Source organism: Hyla sarda, chromosome 10 (assembly GCF_029499605.1).
Source record: "Hyla sarda isolate aHylSar1 chromosome 10, aHylSar1.hap1, whole genome shotgun sequence".
Lineage (NCBI taxonomy): Eukaryota > Metazoa > Chordata > Amphibia > Anura > Hylidae > Hyla > Hyla sarda.
The window spans coordinates 140,820,860-140,847,697 of NC_079198.1; the positions used below are offsets into that span (position 1 = coordinate 140,820,860).

General features: G+C 44.6%; 1 protein-coding gene across 5 annotated transcripts in view; it reads left to right on the top strand.

The window, feature by feature from the left end:
* Nucleotides 1-12,523, top strand: part of ACOT7 (acyl-CoA thioesterase 7) — a 207,042-nt gene extending 194,519 nt beyond the window's left edge. For 4 of the 5 annotated variants that reach the window (XM_056541981.1, XM_056541984.1, XM_056541985.1 and 1 more), the window contains exon 10: nucleotides 11,919-12,522. In XM_056541981.1, coding sequence (XP_056397956.1) covers nucleotides 11,919-12,023 — 105 coding nt within the window. In that variant the 3' untranslated portion in view covers nucleotides 12,024-12,522. Of the gene's footprint in view, nucleotides 1-11,918 lie in introns of all 5 variants that reach the window. The other variant, XM_056541982.1, reaches the window with a different exon arrangement.
* The last annotated feature ends 14,315 nt before the right edge of the window (nucleotides 12,524-26,838 follow it).

Here is a 26,838-nt window from a genome sequence, read left to right on the forward strand (position 1 = left end):
ATTGGAAAGAACTACACAACTTCCTGTGGAGTGTGCAAGCTTTGTGTAGGGCTTGGCGTTGTAAGCCGAGTCCTGCCTGTCTGTCAATCAGTGACTGAGTGGGGAATTACAACCCTAGGGCACATCAGACCCCAGGCCACGCCTCTTTGACACTTGCATTCTACATAAAGGACACGTATACACTATATAAATGTAAGCACTGTATCCTATTATTACTGCGGGGCGCTGTTGGCGGTTCATAAGGGATGCACTTGGAAGACTTCTTTAGTATATTAGTAAGAGATTAATAGGGACTAACAAGGGTTTTCGCTACAAAACAGATAATTTATTGGGGCGGGGGTGGGGTCATATCTTCTGCAGGGGAGGGGTCCCACGTGCCTCCGCCACCACCACCAAATCCTTACACCTTCTTATTGCACCAACAAATTGCTCCTTCTGTTTTGTAGCGAAAACCCTTGTTAGTCCGTCACAATTTAAGTGATTATAAAATGAGTCCTCCGACTCCGCGCCGATCCACCAGGGATTTATCAGGGGGCGATGAATGTAAATGAGCAACTTGTACGAGCCGAATATTTCCAGGCGGAGAGACGTGAGCGGCCAATTTACATCGCGGCAGAACGGGAACTCAGCTGTTCAGACAACGGGGAAGTTGGATAATAAGGAACCAGGACATCTTTATTGGACTGTACAATAGTGCGCGGAGCCAAGAGGGAAGGGTTAAGATTGGTATATATCGGTGTTTGCCAAATAGCGTGTCTCCAGCTGTTGCAAAACTACAACTCCCAGTAGGCCCGGACAGCCAACGGCTGTCCGGGCATGCTGGGAGTTGTAGTTTTGCAAATGCTCCTTCTCCTATGGCAGTATTTCCTAACCAGGGTGCCTCCAGCTGTTGCAAAACTACAACTCCCAACATGCCAATCACTGTCTGGGCATGCTGGGAGTTATAGTTTGCAAATGCTCTTCCTCCTACAGCAGTGCTTCCCAACCAGGGTGCCTCCAGCTGTTGCAAAACTACAACTACCAGCATGCCAGTGGCTGTCTGGGCATTCTGGGAGTTGTAGTTTTGCGAATACTCCTTCTCCTACAGCAGTGTTTCCTAACCAGGGTGCCTCCAGCTGTTGCAAAACTACAACTCCCAGCATGCCAATGGCTGTCCGGGCATGCTGGGAGTTGTAGTTTTGCAAATGCTTCTTCTACGGCAGTGTTTCCCAACCTGGGTGCCTCCAGCTGTTGCAAAACTACAACTCCCAGCATGCCCAGACAGCCCTTGGCTGTCTGGCCATGCTGGGAGTTGTAGTTTTGCAAATGCTTCTTCTACTATGGCAGTGCTTTCCAACCGGGGTGACTCCAGCTGTAGTCTTTGGCTGTTGGGGCATGCTGGGAGTTGTAGTTTTGCAACAGCTGAAGGCATCCTGGTTTGGAAACACTGCCATATATTATTATCTTTAAACAATAACATATTGTTAATGGGTTATAATGTATAGCGAAAGCTCGGAAGGTTGTAAAGGGTCAATGTATCCTACACGTGACAAATCACCAATGCACACATTCAGATGTAGCAGAGCTGAACTGGTCGGTGCAGCAGAGCCTTCATTAGTGATGTTACAACAGTGTCTACCATGTGTGCAAACTATGTAGATGCCCTCCTATTCCTAATGCTGCACCCCCCCCCCCCCTCCTCTTGCATTGGGACAACCACTCCATATGGCTTAATAGAGTAGATATGGATGTCTTAAAGGGGCACTCCGGTGGTAAAACATTTTTTTTTATGAACTGGTGCCAGAAAGTTAAACAGATCTGTAAATGACTTCTATATAAAAAATCTTAACCCTTCCAGTACTTATCAGCTGCTGTATGCTCGACAGGAAGTTGTGAAGTTCTTTCCAGTCTGACCACAGTGCTCTCTGCTGACACCTCAGTCCGTATCAGGAACTGTCCAGAGCAGGAGAGGTTTGCTATGGGGATTTGTTCTTTCTCTGGACAGTTCCTGACACAAGCACTGTGGTCAGACTGGAAAGAACTACATAACTTCCTGTGGAGCATACAGCAGCTGATAAGTACTGGATGGATTACGATTTTTATATAGAAGTAATTTACAAATCTGGAGAACTTTTTGGCACCAGTTCATTTTCAAACCTTTTTTGTTCCACCGGAGTACCCCTATAAAGTGGGGCCCCTTAGTAGGAATCACTCTGGCATACTTAGCGGATTACCGGGACCTGGAGAAGCCAGATGACTTGATGTTTGTGGTGACTCCTGTTATGGCTTCACGAAGCTCAAGGAGTTTGGGTCATCGTTGTTTTAGGAAGAAATCCGCCTACAGAAAAAATTTTTTTAAAATAAAAAATAATCCTGACATTTTTCTATCTTGATTTCACCCGTTCCCTCCCAAACACATCTGCTCTTCTTGTTCCGCACTTTATCATAAATATCTTCCCAGTTCACTTGACTCTGTAATCCCGCTCCGCCCGCTCCAGGGTTCGCTCTTTGTATAGATGTCGTGTTTGACAGTAGCGAAAAAAAACAAGATACAGGGACAATACGACGTGCGCTCGCTCGGCTCTGCTGTGCCATTGCGCTAATCCATCAAGCTCAGGTGTTTGGAAACATGTCAGGATCTGAAAGTGAGATTCCTGGGTTACGCGGCTCCCTGCTCCATCACAGTCGTCATTCACCATAAATGACTGTATAATAACCGCGTACATACTGCGCTTGGGTTGTGCTGCATTATATGGAGAGGCTTTATAATGTTCTGCAGTTTATAATGTTCTGCAGTTTATAATGTTCGGCTGTTTATAATGTTCGGCTGTTTATAATGTTCGGCTGTTTATAATGTTCTGCTGTTTATAATGTTCTGCTGTTTATAATGTTCTGCTGTTTATAATGTTCTGCTGTTTATAATGTTCTGCTGTTTATAATGTTCTGCTGTTTATAATGTTCTGCAGTTTATAATGTTCTGCTGTTTATAATGTTCTGCAGTTTATAATGTTCTGCTGTTTATAATGTTCTGATGTTTATAATGTTCTGCTGTTTATAATGTTCTGCTGTTTATAATGTTCTGCAGTTTATAATGTTCTGCAGTTTATAATGTTCTGCTGTTTATAATGTTCTGCAGTTTATAATATTCCGCAGTTTGTAATATTCTGCTGTTTATAATGTTCTGCTGTTTATAATGTTCTGCAGTTTATAATGTTCTGCTGTTTATAATGTTCTGATGTTTATAATGTTCTGATGTTTATAATGTTCTGCAGTTTATAATATTCTGCTGTTCTTCTATTTGCCAGCAGCAAGAAAAGCAGAAAAAATTATGTATCTTTATTAAATTACAATCATATTGCACAGAGCATATAAACACTGACGGGTTTCAGGTCTTGGCAACTCTTAGTCAGACCATGACTAAGGGTTGGCAAACCCCAAAACTCGTTGGAGTTTATATGCTGTGTGCGATATGATTTTACCTCATTAAAGACACATCTATTTATCTGTACTTCTTGCTGCTGGACAATACTTGTTAATTGGATCAAGACTTAAGACATTGCCGGAGAGTCCAAACACAGGTGCAGTTAGTGCATAGCGTACAATTAATAATGTTCTGTAGAGTTTGTCCACTAGAGGCAGTCTTCTATTTGCCAGCAGCAAGAAGTGCAGAAAAATAGATGTGTTTTTTATTGAAGTAGAAGCATATCATACAGAGCTTATAAACACTGACAGGTTTTGGGTCTTGGCAACCCTTAGTCAGGCCATGACTAAGGTTTGCCTAGCCCCGAAATGAGTCGGAGTTTATATGCTCTGTGCAATATGATTTTACTTCAGTAAAGACACATCTATTTATCTGCACTTCTTGATGCTTCTTTTCATTGTATCAAGACTTAAGACCCTGCCGGATAGTCTGAGCACAGGTGCAGTTAGTGCATAGCATACAATCTATAATGTTCTGCAGAGTTTGTCCACTAGAGGCAGTCTTCTATTTGCCAGCAGCAAAAAGTGCAGAAAAACAAATGTGTTCTTTATTGAAGTAGAAGCATATCATACAGAGCATATAAACACAGACGGGTTTTGGGTCTTGGCAACCCTTAGTCAAACCGTGACTAAGGGTTGCCGAGCCCCGAAACACGTCAGAGTTTATATACACTGTGCAATATGATTTTACCTCAGTAAAGACAAGTCTATTTATCTGCCCTTCTTGCTGCTGAACAATACCCGCCCCTCAGTGGTATGCAAACCGAACATGAAAGGGATTGGGAGAAACTAGTTAAAAAGCTAAAGAGAAGTTCTGCAAACGTTTTTACCATTCATTTTGGGGTTTACTATTCCTGGTAGCCTGTATTCCATCTAAAACAGTGTTTCCCAGCCAGCGTGCATCCAGCTGTTGCAAAACTACAACTCCCAGCATGCCCAGAGAGACAACAGCTGTCTGGGCATGCTGTGAGTTGTAGTTTTGCAACAGCTGGAGGCACACTGGCTTGGAAACACTGCCGTAGGAGAAGGAGCATTTGCATGCAGGAAGTTGTAGTTTTGCAACAGCTGGAGGCACCCTGGTTGGAGAAGGAGCATTTGCATGCTGGGAGTTGTAGTTTTGCAACAGCTGGAGGCACTCTGGTTGGGAAACACAGCTGTAAGAGAAGGAGTATTTGCAAAACTACAACTCCCAGCATGCCTGGATATCCGTGCATGCTGGGAGATGTAGTTTTAATTTAGCCAAACAACAAAAGCGGCAAAACAATACGTGCCGTATGTAGGTCCCGGAGGTACCAAATTTTAGCCAAAAAACAAAGAGACCCACAATACTAATATTATTTCAAAAAGTATAACAATCTTTATTAGACAATAAAAAACTGTTTTAAAAGATTAGAAAAAGGCAGAGGATGACCTTACACAGGAGACAACAGGTGCCAGTGGACCTGGTATGGGCAATGTAGGTATTCAGTCAAGCGTATACATGATATAAGGCTGGCATAGCTGCATGTTTATAATATCGTAGCAATAGATATAATATCTAACATACATTGAAATAACATAGGGAGCAGCAGTGCAATACAACAGACATAAATAGAAAATACCTAAAAAAGACTACCTGTCATATACCCATAGGCCAGGAGCACCAAGCACCAACACCCCAACGCACGTTTCGCGTATGGGCTTCGTCAGGGGGCGTCCCCTGACGAAGCCCATACGCGAAACGTGCGTTGGGGTGTTGGTGCTTGGTGCTCCTGGCCTATGGGTATATGACAGGTAGTCTTTTTTAGGTATTTTCTATTTATGTCTGTTGTATTGCACTGCTGCTCCCTATGTTATTTCAATGTATGTTAGATATTATATCTATTGCTACGATATTATAAACATGCAGCTATGCCAGCCTTATATCATGTATACGCTTGACTGAATACCTACATTGCCCATACCAGGTCCACTGGCACCTGTTGTCTCCTGTGTAAGGTCATCCTCTGCCTTTTTCTAATCTTTTAAAACTGTTTTTTATTGTCTAATAAAGATTGTTATACTTTTTGAAATAATATTAGTATTGTGGGTCTCTTTGTTTTTTGGCTAAAAAAAAGAGATGTAGTTTTGCAACAGCTGTAGGCACCCTGATTTCAAAACACAGCCTAAGGAGAAAGAGCTCTGTCCAGGCATGCTGGGAGTTGTAGTTTTGCAACAGCTGGAGGCACACTGACTTGAAAACACTTCCATAGTAAAAGGAGCATTTGCAAAACTACAACTCCCAGCATGTCCGGATAGCCGTTGGCTGTCCGGACATGCAGGGAGTTGTAGTTTTGCAACAGCTGGAGGCACCCTGGTTGGAAAACACTGTCGTAGGAGAAGGAGCATTTGCATGCTGGGAGTTGTAGTTTTTTAATTGTTTTGCAACAGCTGGAGACACTCTGGTTGGGAAACACTTCAGTAGGAGAAGGAGCATTTGCAAAGATCCGTGCATGCTGGGAGTTGTGGTTTTGCAACAGCTGAAGGCACCCTGATTTCAAAACACAGCCTTAGGAGAAAGAGCTCTGTCCGGGCATGCTGGGAGTTGTAGTTTTGCAACAGCTGGAGGCACACTGGCTTGAAAACACTTCCATAGTAAAAGGAGCATTTGCAAAACTACAACTCCCAGCATGTCTGGACAGCCGTTGGCTGTCCGGACATGCAGGGAGTTGTAGTTTTGCAACAGCTGGAGGCACCCTGGTTGGAAAACACTGTCGTAGGAGAAGGAGCATTTGTATGCTGGGAGTTGTAGTTTTCTTGTTTTGCAACAGCTGGAGACACTCTGGTTGGGAAACACTGCAGTAGGAGAAGGAGCATTTGCAAAACTACAACTCCCAGCATGCCTGAAGATCCGTGCATGCTGGGAGTTGTGGTTTTGCAACAGCTAGAGGCACCCTTGTTGGGAAACACTGGTCTAAGACAAAGCAGGGGCAGCCTTTCCATAGCCAGGATAGCCATACCGTCATTTATAAGGGGCCTTACACATCGCCTATTTTTGGGCCGTATAACAATCGTACAGTGAAAGTGTTTGGGATATATAAGGGTTGGCGGAGCTGTGAACGCGGCGTCAGATCTGCTGCTTTGTGTGTATGACAACTGATATAAATAGCAGCTCGCGCCACAAGGTGTCTTCAGACGTTTAATGAAGAATGGGAATTTTTTTTTCTCTCTCTCGTTCGCTGGATGAGCCGCGGTGGGAACGATTCGGCGCCGCTCCGAGGTGTCAAAACTTCATTTCTCTGTATGAAGAAAAATGGCAATAACATTTAGTAAAAGTGAAAAACGCTGAAAAGACAACAGAAGGTCCATTAGATGATGTATCTGTACATTGTTTATCCGCCGAACATGGAAGCATTGGGGGAACTAAGGGTTATCCAAGAATAGTAAAACAGAGCTAATTTCTTTCAAAAACAACTCCATGTCTGTCCCCAGGTTGGGTGCGGTTCTGCAGCTCAGTTCCAGTGAAGTGAATAGAGCCAAGTTGTAATACCGCACCCAACCTGGAGACAGACGGGGAGCGTTTTTTAAAAAAGAAATTAGCTCTTTTTTTTTAAAATTCCTGGATAAGCCTGTTAAGACGCTACAGAAAAGTTCTACAAACGTTTTATCATTTATTTTGAGGTTTGCTATTCCTGGTAGCCTGTATTCCTTCTAAGACAGTGTTTCCCAACTGGTGTGCCTCCAGCTGTTGCAAAACTACAACTCCCAGTGTGCCCGGACAGCCTTTGCCTCTCCTGGCATGCTGGGAGGTGTAGTTTTTTAACAACTGGAGGCACCCTGGTAAAAAAAAAAAAATAAAAAAAATAAAAAAAATGCTGAAAGAGAAGGAACATTTGCAAAACTACAACTCCCAGCATGCCCGGACAGCCGTTGGCTGTCCGGGCATGCTGGGAGTTGTAGTTTTGCAACAGCTTGAGGCACATTGGTTGGGACACACTGCTTGTAATTGAAGGAGCATTTTCAAAACCACAACTCCCAGCATGTTGTTGGCTGTAGGAGAAGGAGCATTTGCAAAACTACAACTCTCAGCATGCCCGGATAGTCTGTGCCTCTCCTGACATGCTGGGAGTTGTAGTTTTTCAACAACTGGAGGTACCCTAGTTGTAAAAAAAAAAAACTACTGTAAGAGAAGGAACATTTGCAAAACTACAACTCCCAGCATGCCCAGACAGCCATTGGGGGCCTCTGAGATAGTAGATGTGAGAGAATCCCTGAAGGACAGATCACATAGGCTGGAGATAGAGAGGAGGACAGATACAAGGCAGTGTACATGGAGAACTGGGTTGGGGACCTTGAGGACTGGGTTGGGGACCACTGAGAAAGTAGCCAGGTGGGAGAGTATCCGTGGAGGACAGATCACACTGGCTGGAGATAGAGAGGAGCGCAGATACAAGGCAGTCTGCAGGGACAATCATATAGGCTGTGTTCAAGTATAGAGATAAATAGAGACCATACAACAGATCAGATAGTACAGAGGTCCCCAACCCAGTCCTCAAGGCTCCACCGACAGTCCAGGAGAGATCACACAGGCTGGAGATAGAGAGGAGGACATATACAAGGCAGTCTGCAGGGAGAACTGGGTTGGGGACCTTGAGGACTGGGTTGGGGACCACTGAGAAAGTAGCCAGGTGGGAGAGTATCCGTGGAGGACAGATCACACAGGCTGAAGATAGAGAGGAGCGCAGATACAAGGCAGTCTGCAGAGATAATGCACCAATCTGTGCAGAACGTTGGGGTCTTACTTTAATTATTGGGTGATAATGGTTGCAAAGCTAGGGGCGATTTCCACATAATAGATTACTCCCATCATTGCGCAGATCATTTCACGTCTGCCCGATTACTGATGGATTCAGGGCAAATCTTCCCTGATCATTTAAAAAATGAAAAAATAAATAAATAAACATGTTTCACTCCGACCCGCAACGTTCCTGCTGGATGTAACTTTGAGCAGCTTTTTCCATTGTTTTCCAGACCTGAGATCAGTCGGATTCTGCCAGGAAAGATTTTTGGCCCAACCCGTCAGACAGATGTAGGGTTTTTATATTTGGCCGTAAGGTATGAGAGCAGCGAGGACAGATAAACCTTACATAACACTCAGATTCACGATTAGTACAGGGTTCTATTTTCTTTTTGACTTTTTTTTTTAATTTTTCTTGATCTTCCAACAATTTTCCATTTTACTGTTTTTGAGCAGTAAGAAGCTGATATCTGATGCCCTTCTCCATTCTCTTCAGGTGACTCTGATCCTGGGAAAGCTGAGTGACAACTGCTAGGGCAGTGTTCATCAACCATTTAGCCTTCAGCTGTTGCAAAACTACAACTCCCAGCATGCCAAAGGCTGTCCGGGCATGCTGGGAGTGGTAGTTTTGCAACTGCTGAAGGTGCACTGCTTAGGAAACACTGCAATAGGGTGACCATTAACAAGTCCAGAAGGTTTTCATCCAGCTTTCCCGGACTCCTGAATGACAGTTTTAGCATAGGTAACCAGTAATACAAATGTTTTATTGCAAAAAATGTATAACATTGGATAATTCTGGTACTATAAATACAATATAAAAGGGGTCCGTTTTTTTCCTTCACAACAAACAGCGCCACTCGTGTGCATAGGCCATGTCTAGTATTGCAGCCCAGCCTCAGTAACGAGAGCTGAGGTGCAAAACCAGAAACATCCGTCTTTGCTAATCCCACACAACCTCTGTAAGTGTACTTTTTTTTAAGGGGTATTTTGGATTTTTTTTTCTCCAGGAGTTATATTGTATTATACTCCAGAGCTGTACTCACTATTCTGCTGGTGGGGTCACTGTGTACATACATTACATTACTTATCCTGTACTGATCCTGAGTTATATCCTGTATTATACCCCAGAGCTGTACTCACTATTCTGCTGGTGGGGTCACTGTGTACATACATTACATTACTTATCCTGTACTGATCCTGAGTTATATCCTGTATTATACTCCAGAGCTGTACTCACTATTCTGCTGGTGGGGTCACTGTGTACATACATTACATTACTTATCCTGTACTGATCCTGAGTTATATCCTGTATTATACCCCAGAGCTGTACTCACTATTCTGCTGGTGAGGTCACTGTGTACATACATTACATTACTTATCCTGTACTGATCCTGAGTTATATCCTGTATTATACTCCAGAGCTGTACTCACTATTCTGCTGGTGAGGTCACTGTGTACATACATTACATTACTTATCCTGTACTGATCCTGAGTTATATCCTGTATTATCCTCCAGAGCTGTACTCACTATTCTGCTGGTGAGATCACTGTGTACATATATTACTTATCCTGTACTGATCCTGAGTTATATCCTGTATTATACTCCAGAGCTGTACTCACTATTCTGCTGGTGAGGACACTGTGTACATACATTACATTACTTATCCTGTACTGATCCTGAGTTATATCCTGTATTATACCCCAGAGCTGTACTCACTATTCTGCTGGTGAGGTCACTGTGTACATACATTACATTACTTATCCTGTACTGATCCTGAGTTATATCCTGTATTATACTCCAGAGCTGTACTCACTATTCTGCTGGTGAGGTCACTGTGTACATACATTACATTACTTATCCTGTACTGATCCTGAGTTATATCCTGTATTATCCTCCAGAGCTGTACTCACTATTCTGCTGGTGAGATCACTGTGTACATATATTACTTATCCTGTACTGATCCTGAGTTATATCCTGTATTATACCCCAGAGCTGTACTCACTATTCTGCTGGTGAGGTCACTGTGTACATACATTACATTACTTATCCTGTACTGATCCTGAGTTATATCCTGTATTATACCCCAGAGCTGTACTCACTATTCTGCTGGTGAGGTCACTGTGTACATACATTACATTACTTATCCTGTACTGATCCTGAGTTATATCCTGTATTATACTCCAGAGCTGTACTCACTATTCTGCTGGTGAGGTCACTGTGTACATACATTACATTACTTATCCTGTACTGATCCTGAGTTATATCCTGTATTATCCTCCAGAACTGTACTCACTATTCTGCTGGTGAGGTCACTGTGTACACATATTACATTACTTATCCTGTACTGATCCTGAGTTATATCCTGTATTATACTCCAGAGCTGTACTCACTATTCTGCTGGTGAGGTCACTGTGTACATATATTACATTACTTATCCTGTACTGATCCTGAGTTATATCCTGTATTATACTCCAGAGCTGTACTCACTATTCTGCTGGTGAGGACACTGTGTACATACATTACATTACTTATCCTGTACTGATCCTGAGTTATATCCTGTATTATACCCCAGAGCTGTACTCACTATTCTGCTGGTGAGGTCACTGTGTACATACATTACATTACTTATCCTGTACTGATCCTGAGTTATATCCTGTATTATACTCCAGAGCTGTACTCACTATTCTGCTGGTGAGATCACTGTGTACATACATTACATTACTTATCCTGTACTGATCCTGAGTTATATCCTGTATTATACTCCAGAGCTGTACTCACTATTCTGCTGGTGAGATCACTGTGTACATATATTACTTATCCTGTACTGATCCTGAGTTATATCCTGTATTATACCCCAGAGCTGTACTCACTATTCTGCTGGTGAGGTCACTGTGTACATACATTACATTACTTATCCTGTACTGATCCTGAGTTATATCCTGTATTATACTCCAGAGCTGTACTCACTATTCTGCTGGTGAGGTCACTGTGTACATACATTACATTACTTATCCTGTACTGATCCTGAGTTATATCCTGTATTATCCTCCAGAACTGTACTCACTATTCTGCTGGTGAGGTCACTGTGTACACATATTACATTACTTATCCTGTACTGATCCTGAGTTATATCCTGTATTATACTCCAGAGCTGTACTCACTATTCTGCTGGTGAGGTCACTGTGTACATATATTACATTACTTATCCTGTACTGATCCTGAGTTATATCCTGTATTATACTCCAGAGCTGTACTCACTATTCTGCTGGTGAGGACACTGTGTACATACATTACATTACTTATCCTGTACTGATCCTGAGTTATATCCTGTATTATACCCCAGAGCTGTACTCACTATTCTGCTGGTGAGGTCACTGTGTACATACATTACATTACTTATCCTGTACTGATCCTGAGTTATATCCTGTATTATACTCCAGAGCTGTACTCACTATTCTGCTGGTGAGGTCACTGTGTACATACATTACATTACTTATCCTGTACTGATCCTGAGTTATATCCTGTATTATACTCCAGAGCTGTACTCACTATTCTGCTGTTGAGGTCACTGTGTACATACATTACTGATCCTGATTATATCCTGCAGATCCCTCCTGTATGTACATTGTAGACTTCTTGATTTGTTTTTATACTTTACTGTGATTTTTATGTTTATCAGATTTTATTTTGTATTTTTTGTAGATTGAGACTGAAGAAGAAAGGAAACGATTTGAGGAGGGTAAAGGCCGCTACCTGCAGACCAAAGCCAAGAGACAGATGAATGCTCAGTCGCTGACCCAACAATAACCGCGCGGTCCCGGGATCTGCCGCAGTGATCATGGATGACAGGACCCCAGGCGATGGCTGATCCCTCAGTATAGTGTTATGTGAACGTCTTTCTGCTCCACTGTCTGTATCTATAGTGGAGATGTCTATGTACGTAGCAGTAGTGCAGCTTAGGATACACTGTAGATATTACAAGGCTCACAGAATGTAACCATGATGGCTGCTATGGGGCCCAGGGCTCCCCCCTCAGCTCGGATGGTCCCATCCTGGGTCCAGGGTAAATATTCTGGGGTCCAAACTTGGCACCATAATGGGATCCCAATAAGATCCTTGCTATGCGACCCCCTCTATACTGTGTTATGTATGGTGAGGTGCGGCCCTCACTCAGGGGCTCCTGTATATTAGGGCTGCACAATATGGGGAGAATGTGTGACTGCGGTTATGGAGGGAAATATAACAAACAAATGGTCAAATCCCCCCATTTCAAGTCTATCCCCCCCCCCCCCCCAATGTCACATCTCCCCCCCCCGTGTCACAACTCCCCCCATGTCACATCTCCCCCATGTCACATCTCCCCCCCCCTGTGTCACACCTCCCCCCATGTCACACCTCCCCCCATGTCACACCTCCCCCCATGTCACACCTCCCCCCCATGTCACACCTCCCCCCCATGTCACACCTCCCCCCCCCCCGTGTCACAACTCCCCCCATGTCACATCTCCCCCATGTCACATCTCCCCCCGTGTCACATCTCTCCCCCCCTGTGTCACACCTCCCCCATGTCACACCTCCCCCCCATGTCACATCTCCCCCCCATGTCACACCTCCCCCCATGTCACACCTCCCCCCCATGTCACATCTCCCCCCATGTCACACCTCCCCCCCATGTCACATCTCCCCCCATGTCACACCTCCCCCCCATGTCACATCTCCCCCCCATGTCACATCTCTCCCCCCATGTGATGTCACATCTCCCCCCCATGTCATGTCACACCCCCCCCCCCAATGTCACATCTCCCCCCCCCCCCATGTTACACCTCCCCCCATGTCACACCTCCCCCCATGTCACACCTCCCCCATGAACATTGTGCTGTGGCTGGGGGAGAGACATAAAAACCCTGATTCTTACCTATCCCTGGTCCCGTATGTCCCGCGCTCCTCCATGCAGTCCCCCGTCTTATGGAACTTACTCAGCCAATCACAGCCTGACACATGACACCGCTGCGGCCACTGATTGTCTGAGCAGGAAAGGTCCCGGAACCAGCTGGTTGTCAGTAGCCACAGAGAAGATACCGGGACGGCGCGGAGACCTACGGGGGGCCGGGGCTAGGTGACCATCACCTCCCTATTATTACTAAGAACAGTGTTTTCCACCCAGTGGGCCTTCAGCTGTCCTGGAATGCTGGGAGTTGTAGTTTTGCAACAGCTGGAGACACCTTTGTTGGGAAACACTGACTTAGCATTTGAAATTCGCACCTTTGCAAAAATATAGCAATTTGCATAAATCCCAATGCGACTGCGATATCTGGTGCAGCCCCAGTGCATATCCAGAAACTTGTATCCAAATGTATCTCATCCCTGTTATGTTATTATTAGATACAAATTGTTGCCAAATATTTAGAAACAATGTAACAGGAGGTCAGTTCATGAGTTTGTAGAGAATCAAAACGTATTCTAATCTACAAGACTTATTGGACATAAGTATTCATACCCCTTACTATAACATGTGACATAAGTATTCATACCCCTTACTATAACATGTGACAACTATTCATACCCCTTACTATAACATGTGACATAAGTATTCATACCCCTTACTATAACATGTGACAACTATTCATACCCCTTACTATAACATGTGACATAAGTATTCATACCCCTTACTATAACATGTGACATAAGTATTCATACCCCTTACTATAACATGTGACATAAGTATTCATACCCCTTACTATAACATGTGACAACTATTCATACCCCTTACTATAACATGTGACATAACTATTCATACCCCTTACTATAACATGTGACATAAGTATTCATACCCCTTACTATAACATGTGACATAAGTATTCATACCCCTTACTATAACATGTGACATAAGTATTCATACCCCTTACTATGCTCTGATATACATTATATAGACAGGGCTGTGTCTGAGCTCTACAGGCAGTTCTTTCCTCCTCATGGCTTGGTGTTTGCACTGATATACATTATATAGACAGGGCTGTGTCTGAACTCTACAGGCAGTTCTTTCCGCCTCATGGCTTGGTGTTTGTTCTGATATACATCATATAGACAGGGCTGTGTCTGAACTCTTCAGGCAATTCTTTCCTTCTCATGGCTTGGTGTTTGCACTGATATACATTATATAGACAGGGCTGTGTCTGAACTCTACAGGCAGTTCTTTCCTCCTCATGGCTTGGTGTTTGTTCTGATATACATTATATAGACAGGGCTGTGTCTGAGCTCTACAGGCAGTTCTTTCCTTCTCATGGCTTGGTGTTTGCACTGATATACATTATATAGACAGGGCCGTGTCTGAGCTCTACAGGCAGTTCTTTCCCCCCTCATGGCTTGGTGTTTGCACTGATATACATTATATAGACAGGGCCGTGTCTGAGCTCTACAGGCAGTTCTTTCCTACTCATGGCTTGGTGTTTGCACTGATATACATTATATAGACAGGGCTGTGTCTGAGCTCTACAGGCAGTTCTTTCCTCCTCATGGCTTGGTGTTTGTTCTGATATACATTATATAGACAGGGCTGTGTCTGAGCTCTTCAGGCAGTTCTTTCCTTCTCATGGCTTGGTGTTTGCACTGATATACATTATATAGACAGGGCTGTGTCTGAGCTCTACAGGCAGTTCTTTCCTTCTCATGGCTTGGTGTTTGCACTGATATACATTATATAGACAGGGCTGTGTCTGAACTCTACAGGCAGTTCTTTCCTCCTCATGGCTTGGTGTTTGCACTGATATACATTGTATAGACAGGGCTGTGTCTGAGCTCTACAGGCAGTTCTTTCCCTCTCATGGCTTGGTGTTTGCACTGATATACATTATATAGACAGGGCTGTGTCTGAGCTCTACAGGCAGTTCTTTCCTTCTCATGGCTTGGTGTTTGCACTGATATACATTATATAGACAGGGCTGTGTCTGAACTCTACAGGCAGTTCTTTCCTCCTCATGGCTTGGTGTTTGCTCTGATATACATTATATAGACAGGGCCGTGTCTGAGCTCTACAGGCAGTTCTTTCCACCTCATGGCTTGGTGTTTGTTCTGATATACATTCTATAGACAGGGCCGTGTCTTGTCCAATCAGCTGAATTTATCACAGGTGACACCAGTCAAGGGGGAGAAACATCTCAGAGATGATCATGGGAAATGGGAGGAGCCAGAGATAAATATTGCGTCAAAGGGTATGAATACTTATATCCATGTGAGTAATAATTTTTTACATTCTGTTTTCAGGTTCTCATTATGGGGTATGATGGGGGGAGGGGGGACTGGACTTTTTTATTTTATCACAAGGAGCAACATAACAAAATATGTCAAAAGTGAAAGGGTCTGAATACTTTCCGGATGCATTGTTTGTGTGTATTGGTTTATTGGAGATGTCTGTACAATCCCATAAGATGTCTGTACAATCCCATAAGACGTCTGTACAATCCCATAAGATGTCTGTACAATCCCATAAGACGTCTGTACAATCCCATAAGACGTCTGTACAATCCCATAAGACGTCTGTACAATCCCATAAGACGTCTGTACAATCCCATAAGACGTCTGTACAATCCCATAACACGTCTGTACAATCCCATAAGACGTCTGTACAATCCCATAACACGTCTGTACAATCCCATAACACATCTGTACAATCCCATAAGACGTCTGTACAATCCCATAAGACGTCTGTACAATCCCATAAGACGTCTGTACAATCCCATAAGACGTCTGTACAATCCCATAAGACGTCTGTACAATCCCATAAGACGTCTGTACAATCCCATAAGACGTCTGTACAATCCCATAAGACGTCTGTACAATCCCATAAGACGTCTGTACAATCCCATAAGACGTCTGTACAATCCCATAAGACGTCTGTACAATCCCATAACACGTCTGTACAATCCCATAACACGTCTGTACAATCCCATAACACGTCTGTACAATCCCATAACACGTCTGTACAATCCCATAACACGTCTGTACAATCCCATAGACCTCACATTGGGCAGGATGTAAGTTATTATTCAGTGTTTCCAGCCCATTCTGCCTTATATATTATTAATCCATTATCTCCGTACAGAGATTTTGTTACATTGTCCACCATGACGCCCTTCATTCCCAGAACCGCGCCGGCGCCCCCTCCGGTACCGAGCATAGCCAAATCCCCATAGCTCCCCATGTGTTGTATGATCCTACACATTACCCTGCAGTGTTGCATATGGTGACCCTTAGGATCCTACACATTACCCTGCAGTGTAGTATATGGTGACCCTTAGGATCCTACACATTACCCTGCAGTATTGTATATGGTGACCCTTAGGATCCTACACATTACCCCTGCAGTATTGTATATGGTGACCCTTAGGATCCTACACATTACCCTGCAGTATTGTATATGGTGACCCCTAGGACCCTACACATTACCCTGCAGTATTGTATATGGTGACCCTTAGGATCCTACACATTACCCTGCAGTGTAGTATATGGTGACCCTTAGGACCCTACACATTACCCTGCAGTGTTGTATATGGTGACCCTTAGGATCCTACACATTACCCTGCAGTGTAGTATATGGTGACCCTTAGGACCCTACACATTACCCTGCAGTGTAGTATATGGTGACCCTTAGGATCCTACACATTACCCTGCAGTGTAGTATATGGTGACCCTTAGGACCCTACACATTACCCTGCAGTGTTGTATATGGTGACCCTTAGGACCCTACACATTACCCTGCAGTGTAGTATATGGTGACCCTTAGGACCCTACACATTACCCTGCAGTGTAGTATATGGTGACCCTTAGGATCCTACACATTACCCTGCAGTGTAGTATATGGTGACCCTTAGGATCCTACACATTACCCTGCAGTATTGTATATGGTGACCCTTAGGACCCTACACATTACCCTGCAGTGTAGTATATGGTGACCCTTAGGACCCTACACATTACCCTGCAGTGTAGTATATGGTGACCCTTAGGACCCTACACATTACCCTGCAGTGTTGTATATGGTGACCCTTAGGATCCTACACATTACCCTGCAGTGTAGTATATGGTGACCCTTAGGATCCTACACATTACCCTGCAGTATTGTATATGGTGACCCTTAGGACCCTACACATTACCCTGCAGTATTGTATATGGTGACCCTTAGGACCCTACACATTACCCTGCAGTATTGTATATGGTGACCCTTAGGACCCTACACATTACCCTGCAGTATTGTATATGGTGACCCTTAGGACACTACACATTACCCTGCAGTATTGTATATGGTGACCCTTAGGACCCTACACATTACCCTGCAGTGTAGTATATGGTGACCCTTAGGATCCTACACATTACCCTGCAGTGTTGTATATGGTGACCCTTAGGATCCTACACATTACCCTGCAGTGTTGTATATGGTGACCCTTAGGATCCTACACATTACCCTGCAGTGTTGTATATGGTGACCCTTAGGATCCTACACATTACCCTGCAGTGTAGTATATGGTGACCCTTAGGACCCTACACATTACCCTGCAGTGTTGTATATTGTGACCTTAGGACCCTACACATTACCCTGCAGTGTTGTATATGGTGACCCTTAGGACCCTACACATTACCCTGCAGTATTGTATATGGTGACCCTTAGGATCCTACACATTACCCTGCAGTGTAGTATATGGTGACCCTTAGGACCCTACACATTACCCTGCAGTATTGTATATGGTGACCCTTAGGACCCTACACATTACCCTGCAGTATTGTATATGGTGACCCTTAGGATCCTACACATTACCCTGCAGTGTTGTATATGGTGACCCTTAGGATCCTACACATTACCCTGCAGTGTAGTATATGGTGACCCTTAGGATCCTACACATTACCCTGCAGTGTAGTATATGGTGACCCTTAGGACCCTACACATTACCCTGCAGTGTAGTATATGGTGACCCTTAGGATCCTACACATTACCCTGCAGTGTAGTATATGGTGACCCTTAGGACCCTACACATTACCCTGCAGTGTAGTATATGGTGACCCTTAGGACCCTACACATTACCCTGCAGTGTTGTATATGGTGACCCTTAGGATCCTACACATTACCCTGCAGTGTTGTATATGGTGACCCTTAGGATCCTACACATTACCCTGCAGTGTAGTATATGGTGACCCTTAGGACCCTACACATTACCCTGCAGTATTGTATATGGTGACCCTTAGGATCCTACACATTACCCTGCAGTATTGTATATGGTGACCCTTAGGACCCTACACATTACCCTGCAGTATTGTATATGGTGACCCTTAGGATCCTACACATTACCCTGCAGTATTGTATATGGTGACCCTTAGGATCCTACACATTACCCTGCAGTATTGTATATGGTGACCCTTAGGATCCTACACATTACCCTGCAGTGTTGTATATGGTGACCCTTAGGATCCTACACATTACCCTGCAGTGTAGTATATGGTGACCCTTAGGATCCTACACATTACCCTGCAGTGTAGTATATGGTGACCCTTAGGATCCTACACATTACCCTGCAGTGTTGTATATGGTGACCCTTAGGACCCTACACATTACCCTGTAGTGTTGTATATGGTGACCCTTAGGACCCTACACATTACCCTGCAGTATTGTATATGGTGACCCTTAGGATCCTACACATTACCCTGCAGTGTTGTATATGGTGACCCTTAGGACCCTACACATTACCCTGCAGTATTGTATATGGTGACCCTTAGGATCCTACACATTACCCTGCAGTGTAGTATATGGTGACCCTTAGGACCCTACACATTACCCTGCAGTATTGTATATGGTGACCCTTAGGACTCTACACATTACCCTGCAGTGTAGTATATGGTGACCCTTAGGACCCTACACATTACCCTGCAGTATTGTATATGGTGACCCTTAGGATCCTACACATTACCCTGCAGTGTTGTATATGGTGACCCTTAGGACCCTACACATTACCCTGCAGTATTGTATATGGTGACCCTTAGGATCCTACACATTACCCTGCAGTATTGTATATGGTGACCCTTAGGATCCTACACATTACCCTGCAGTATTGTATATGGTGACCCTTAGGACCCTACACATTACCCTGCAGTATTGTATATGGTGACCCTTAGGATCCTACACATTACCCTGCAGTATTGTATATGGTGACCCTTAGGATCCTACACATTACCCTGCAGTATTGTATATGGTGACCCTTAGGATCCTACACATTACCCTGCAGTATTGTATATGGTGACCCTTAGGACCCTACACATTACCCTGCAGTGTAGTATATGGTGACCCTTAGGACCCTACACATTACCCTGCAGTGTTGTATATGGTGACCCTTAGGATCCTACACATTACCCTGCAGTATTGTATATGGTGACCCTTAGGACCCTACACATTACCCTGCAGTGTAGTATATGGTGACCCTTAGGATCCTACACATTACCCTGCAGTATTGTATATGGTGACCCTTAGGACCCTACACATTACCCTGCAGTATTGTATATGTGACCCTTAGGATCCTACACATTACCCTGCAGTGTTGTATATGGTGACCCTTAGGATCCTACACATTACCCTGCAGTGTAGTATATGGTGACCCTTAGGACCCTACACATTACCCTGCAGTGTTGTATATGGTGACCCTTAGGACCCTACACATTACCCTGCAGTATTGTATATGGTGACCCTTAGGACCCTACACATTACCCTGCAGTATTGTATATGGTGACCCTTAGGACCCTACACATTACCCTGCAGTATTGTATATGGTGACCCTTAGGATCCTACACATTACCCTGCAGTGTAGTATATGGTGACCCTTAGGATCCTACACATTACCCTGCAGTGTTGTATATTGTGACCTTAGGATCCTACACATTACCCTGCAGTATTGTATATGGTGACCCTTAGGATCCTACACATTACCCTGCAGTATTGTATATGGTGACCCTTAGGACCCTACACATTACCCTGCAGTGTAGTATATGGTGACCCTTAGGATCCTACACATTACCCTGCAGTGTTGTATATGGTGACCCTTAGGACCCTACACATTACCCTGCAGTGTAGTATATGGTGACCCTTAGGACCCTACACATTACCCTGCAGTATTGTATATGGTGACCCCTAGGACCCTACACATTACCCTGCAGTATTGTATATGGTGACCCTTAGGATCCTACACATTACCCTGCAGTGTTGTATATGGTGACCCTTAGGATCCTACACATTACCCTGCAGTGTTGTATATGGTGACCCTTAGGATCCTACACATTACCCTGCAGTATTGTATATGGTGACCCTTAGGATCCTACACATTACCCTGCAGTGTTGTATATGGTGACCCTTAGGATCCTACACATTACCCTGCAGTGTTGTATATGGTGACCCTTAGGACCCTACACATTACCCTGCATTATTGTATATGGTGACCCTTAGGATCCTACACATTACCCTGCAGTATTGTATATGGTGACCCTTAGGACCCTACACATTACCCTGCAGTGTTGTATATGGTGACCCTTAGGACCCTACACATTACCCTGCAGTGTTGTATATGGTGACCCTTAGGACCCTACACATTACCCTGCATTATTGTATATGGTGACCCTTAGGATCCTACACATTACCCTGCAGTATTGTATATGGTGACCCTTAGGACCCTACACATTACCCTGCAGTGTAGTATATGGTAACCCTTAGGACCCTACACATTACCCTGCAGTATTGTATATGGTGACCCTTAGGATCCTACACATTACCCTGCAGTATTGTATATGGTGACCCTTAGGATCCTACACATTACCCTGCAGTATTGTATATGGTGACCCTTAGGATCCTACACATTACCCTGCAGTATTGTATATGGTGACCCTTAGGACCCTACACATTACCCTGCAGTGTAGTATATGGTGACCCTTAGGACCCTACACATTACCCTGCAGTATTGTATATGGTGACCCTTAGGACCCTACACATTACCCTGCAGTGTAGTATATGGTGACCCTTAGGACCCTACACATTACCCTGCAGTATTGTATATGGTGACCCTTAGGATCCTACACATTACCCTGCAGTGTTGTATATGGTGACCCTTAGGACCCTACACATTACCCTGCAGTATTGTATATGGTGACCCTTAGGATCCTACACATTACCCTGCAGTATTGTATATGGTGACCCTTAGGATCCTACACATTACCCTGCAGTATTGTATATGGTGACCCTTAGGACCCTACACATTACCCTGCAGTGTTGTATATGGTGACCCTTAGAACCCTACACATTACCCTGCAGTGTAGTATATGGTGACCCTTAGGATCCTACACATTACCCTGCAGTGTTGTATATGGTGACCCTTAGGACCCTACACATTACCCTGCAGTGTTGTATATGGTGACCCTTAGGACCCTACACATTACCCTGCAGTGTTGTATATGGTGACCCTTAGGACCCTACACATTACCCTGCAGTGTTGTATATGGTGACCCTTAGGACCCTACACATTACCCTGCAGTGTAGTATATGGTGACCCTTAGGATCCTACACATTACCCTGCAGTATTGTATATGGTGACCCTTAGGACTCTACACATTACCCTGCAGTGTAGTATATGGTGACCCTTAGGATCCTACACATTACCCTGCAGTGTAGTATATGGTGACCCTTAGGATCCTACACATTACCCTGCAGTGTTGTATATGGTGACCCTTAGGATCCTACACATTACCCTGCAGTGTTGTATATGGTGACCCTTAGGATCCTACACATTACCCTGCAGTGTTGTATATGGTGACCCTTAGGATCCTACACATTACCCTGCAGTGTAGTATATGGTGACCCTTAGGATCCTACACATTACCCTGCAGTATTGTATATGGTGACCCTTAGGACCCTACACATTACCCTGCAGTATTGTATATGGTGACCCTTAGGATCCTACACATTACCCTGCAGTGTAGTATATGGTGACCCTTAGGATCCTACACATTACCCTGCAGTGTAGTATATGGTGACCCTTAGGATCCTACACATTACCCTGCAGTATTGTATATGGTGACCCTTAGGATCCTACACATTACCCTGCAGTATTGTATATGGTGACCCTTAGGACCCTACACATTACCCTGCAGTATTGTATATGGTGACCCTTAGGATCCTACACATTACCCTGCAGTGTAGTATATGGTGACCCTTAGGATCCTACACATTACCCTGCAGTGTAGTATATGGTGACCCTTAGGATCCTACACATTACCCTGCAGTATTGTATATGGTGACCCTTAGGACCCTACACATTACCCTGCAGTATTGTATATGTGACCCTTAGGATCCTACACATTACCCTGCAGTGTTGTATATGGTGACCCTTAGGATCCTACACATTACCCTGCAGTGTAGTATATGGTGACCCTTAGGATCCTACACATTACCCTGCAGTATTGTATATGGTGACCCTTAGGATCCTACACATTACCCTGCAGTGTAGTATATGGTGACCCTTAGGATCCTACACATTACCCTGCAGTGTTGTATATGGTGAACCTTAGGACCCTACACATTACCCTGCAGTATTGTATATGGTGACCCTTAGGATCCTACACATTACCCTGCAGTATTGTATATGGTGACCCTTAGGACCCTACACATTACCCTGCAGTGTAGTATATGGTGACCCTTAGGACCCTACACATTACCCTGCAGTGTAGTATATGGTGACCCTTAGGACCCTACACATTACCCTGCAGTATTGTATATGGTGACCCTTAGTATCCTACACATTACCCTGCAGTGTTGTATATGGTGACCCTTAGGATCCTACACATTACCCTGCAGTATTGTATATGGTGACCCTTAGGATCCTACACATTACCCTGCAGTATTGTATATGGTGACCCTTAGGATCCTACACATTACCCTGCAGTATTGTATATGGTGACCCTTAGGATCCTACACATTACCCTGCAGTGTAGTATATGGTGACCCTTAGGATCCTACACATTACCCTGCAGTATTGTATATGGTGACCCTTAGGATCCTACACATTACCCTGCAGTATTGTATATGGTGACCCTTAGGATCCTACACATTACCCTGCAGTGTAGTATATGGTGACCCTTAGGATCCTACACATTACCCTGCAGTATTATATATGGTGACCCTTAGGATCCTACACATTACCCTGCAGTATTGTATATGGTGACCCTTAGGACCCTACACATTACCCTGCAGTATTGTATATGGTGACCCTTAGGATCCTACACATTACCCTGCAGTGTAGTATATGGTGACCCTTAGGACCCTACACATTACCCTGCAGTGTTGTATATGGTGACCCTTAGAATCCTACACATTACCCTGCAGTGTTGTATATGGCCTTAGGATCCTACACATTACCCTGCAGTGTAGTATATGGTGACCCTTAGGACCCTACACATTACCCTGCAGTGTTGTATATGGTGACCCTTAGGACCCTACACATTACCCTGTAGTGTTGTATATGGTGACCCTTAGGATCCTACACATTACCCTGCAGTGTAGTATATGGTGACCCTTAGGACCCTACACATTACCCTGCAGTATTGTATATGGTGACCCTTAGGATCCTACACATTACCCTGCAGTGTTGTATATGGTGACCCTTAGGATCCTACACATTACCCTGCAGTGTTGTATATGGTGACCCTTAGGATCCTACACATTACCCTGCAGTATTGTATATGGTGACCCTTAGGATCCTACACATTACCCTGCAGTGTAGTATATGGTGACCCTTAGGACCCTACACATTACCCTGCAGTATTGTATATGGTGACCCTTAGGATCCTACACATTACCCTGCAGTATTGTATATGGTGACCCTTAGGACCCTACACATTACCCTGCAGTATTGTATATGGTGACCCTTAGGACCCTACACATTACCCTGCAGTATTGTATATGGTGACCCTTAGGATCCTACACATTACCCTGCAGTATTGTATATGGTGACCCTTAGGACCCTACACATTACCCTGCAGTGTTGTATATGGTGACCCTTAGGATCCTACACATTACCCTGCAGTATTGTATATGGTGACCCTTAGGATCCTACACATTACCCTGCAGTGTAGTATATGGTGACCCTTAGGACCCTACACATTACCCTGCAGTATTGTATATGGTGACCCTTAGGACCCTACACATTACCCTGCAGTATTGTATATGGTGACCCTTAGGACCCTACACATTACCCTGCAGTATTGTATATGGTGACCCTTAGGACCCTACACATTACCCTGCAGTATTGTATATGGTGACCCTTAGGACCCTACACATTACCCTGCAGTATTGTATATGGTGACCCTTAGGACCCTACACATTACCCTGCAGTGTTGTATATGGTGACCCTTAGGATCCTACACATTACCCTGCAGTATTGTATATGGTGACCCTTAGGACCCTACACATTACCCTGCAGTATTGTATATGGTGACCCTTAGGACCCTACACATTACCCTGCAGTGTAGTATATGGTGACCCTTAGGACCCTACACATTACCCTGCAGTGTTGTATATGGTGACCCTTAGGACCCTACACATTACCCTGCAGTGTTGTATATGGTGACCCTTAGGATGCTTTGATGCTATTGGCTGCCTCAAAACCGCTTTCTGCCTTATTGTTTTGTGATTTGCTTTCCCAGCTGGCTGTGGGGGTTGCAGTTCACACACATTATGTTACGTGCATTATGGTATTATTGGTTGTATTGAACAATGGACACATAAGGCTTAGGCCGCCGCCATTTATGGGGACGTTGTTGCAGGCTCTAGTGGTGCGGATCTTAAAATGAACCTGTCAGGGGTTTTTATTTCCTGCCCTTTATAAGAACAGGACAGGGCAGAGGAAGAGAAGCTGATCTCAGTGATCTAATATATATATATATATATACACTTTATATGATGTGGAGCAGGATTACTGAATAAATCCTGACAGGACTCCTAAGAGAGACAGTGAGAGTCCTGCTGACCCCGCCCACACACAGTGGTTGACAGCCTTATATGTACACACATTAATACAGGGAAAGTAGTCAATCATCCAGTGTGGGCGGAGCCAGCAGGACTCCCACTGTCTCTCTTAGGAGTCCTGTCAGGATTTATTCAGTAATCCCACTCTAAATCATATAAATCTATATATCACTGAGCTCGGCTTCTCTCCTTCTTTCTTATCCTGCGTTCAGATAGGGAAATAGAAATGGCCCAAGAGGTTCACTTTACGCTGCAGCTTCCAGTGATCTGTGCGATCCCCCCCCCCAGATAGGTCCCCACCCTGTCCAACCATTTCTTCATTGGGGATAGAGCAGCTGTTGTCTAGGTTACACCACGCGCAGGTACACCCGTATCTATCAGTGTATGGAGTCAGGGAAACGTATAGCGTATCCAATACAAAAACTGTATCTACGAGGCCGGTCCAGATATAGGTATACTTGCTATGATGTATCCTAAGGAAGAAGCCATTATAATCTTTGGGGGACAACTGGAGGCCCCAATACTTTAATTGACTACTAATTTTATGATTAAACTTAAAGGGGTACTCTGCCCCTAGACATCTTATCCCCTATCCAAAGGATAGGGTATTAGATGTCTGATTGCGGGGGGTCTGGCCACTGGGGTCCCCCGCGATCTGGGTGGCGGCTCCCCAGACATCTGGTGCACGGAGCAAACTTCGCTCCGTGCCGAATGACTGGTGATGCGGGTCGGAGGGTCGTGATATCACGGTCACGCCCCGCTAGTGACATCATGGCCACGCCCCCTCAATGCAAGTCTATGGGAGGGGGCGTGACGCCCCCTCCCATAGACTTGCATTGAGAGGGCGTGGCCGTGAGATCACAAGTGGGGCTTGGCTGGGTGCAGGGAGATCGCGGGGGTCCCCAGCGGCGGGACTCCCACGATCAGACATCTTATCCCCCATCCTTTGGATAGGGGATAAGAAGTTTAGGGGCGGAGTACCCCTTTAAAGTATCACTGTCACTTTAGAAAAGTTTTGATCGCTTGGGGTCTCCGTGCTTAGTGCCACGCCCTTATCCTGGCTCATTCTCCTGATCCACGGGGGGTCTCAGCATTGAGACCCCGACTTATCAAAACGTCTGACATGTCAAAACTTGGGCGCGTCAAAAGTGACAGTTTCCCTTTAAATGAGCACTAAGTCAGGGTCTCAAGCGGAGATAAGAGAGCCCAACCAATCCAAAACTTTTCCAAAGCTTTTTAAAGTGACAGCGCCCAAGTGAGCCGATATGTCCTAGAGAAAAGTCAGAAGTTTTTTTATCCGATCGCCAAAACGGACGAAGGCGGAAAAGCGCCAATCTAGTCCACAGGTTGTGTGCAGTACTGCAGCTCAGTCCCTTTCACTCCAGTGAAACTGAGCTGCAATTCCAGACACCACCTGTGGACAGAAGAGGCGCTGTTTTTGCAAGAAAGGAAGAAGCATCAGGGGGGACTTGGATGAGTCAGGACTGGAGAATGTTTCCATTTTGAATTATTATTTACTAACCCCCCCCCACACACACACACACAAAAAAAGATGCTTAAAAGCGTTAAGTCCGTTTGCCGTGC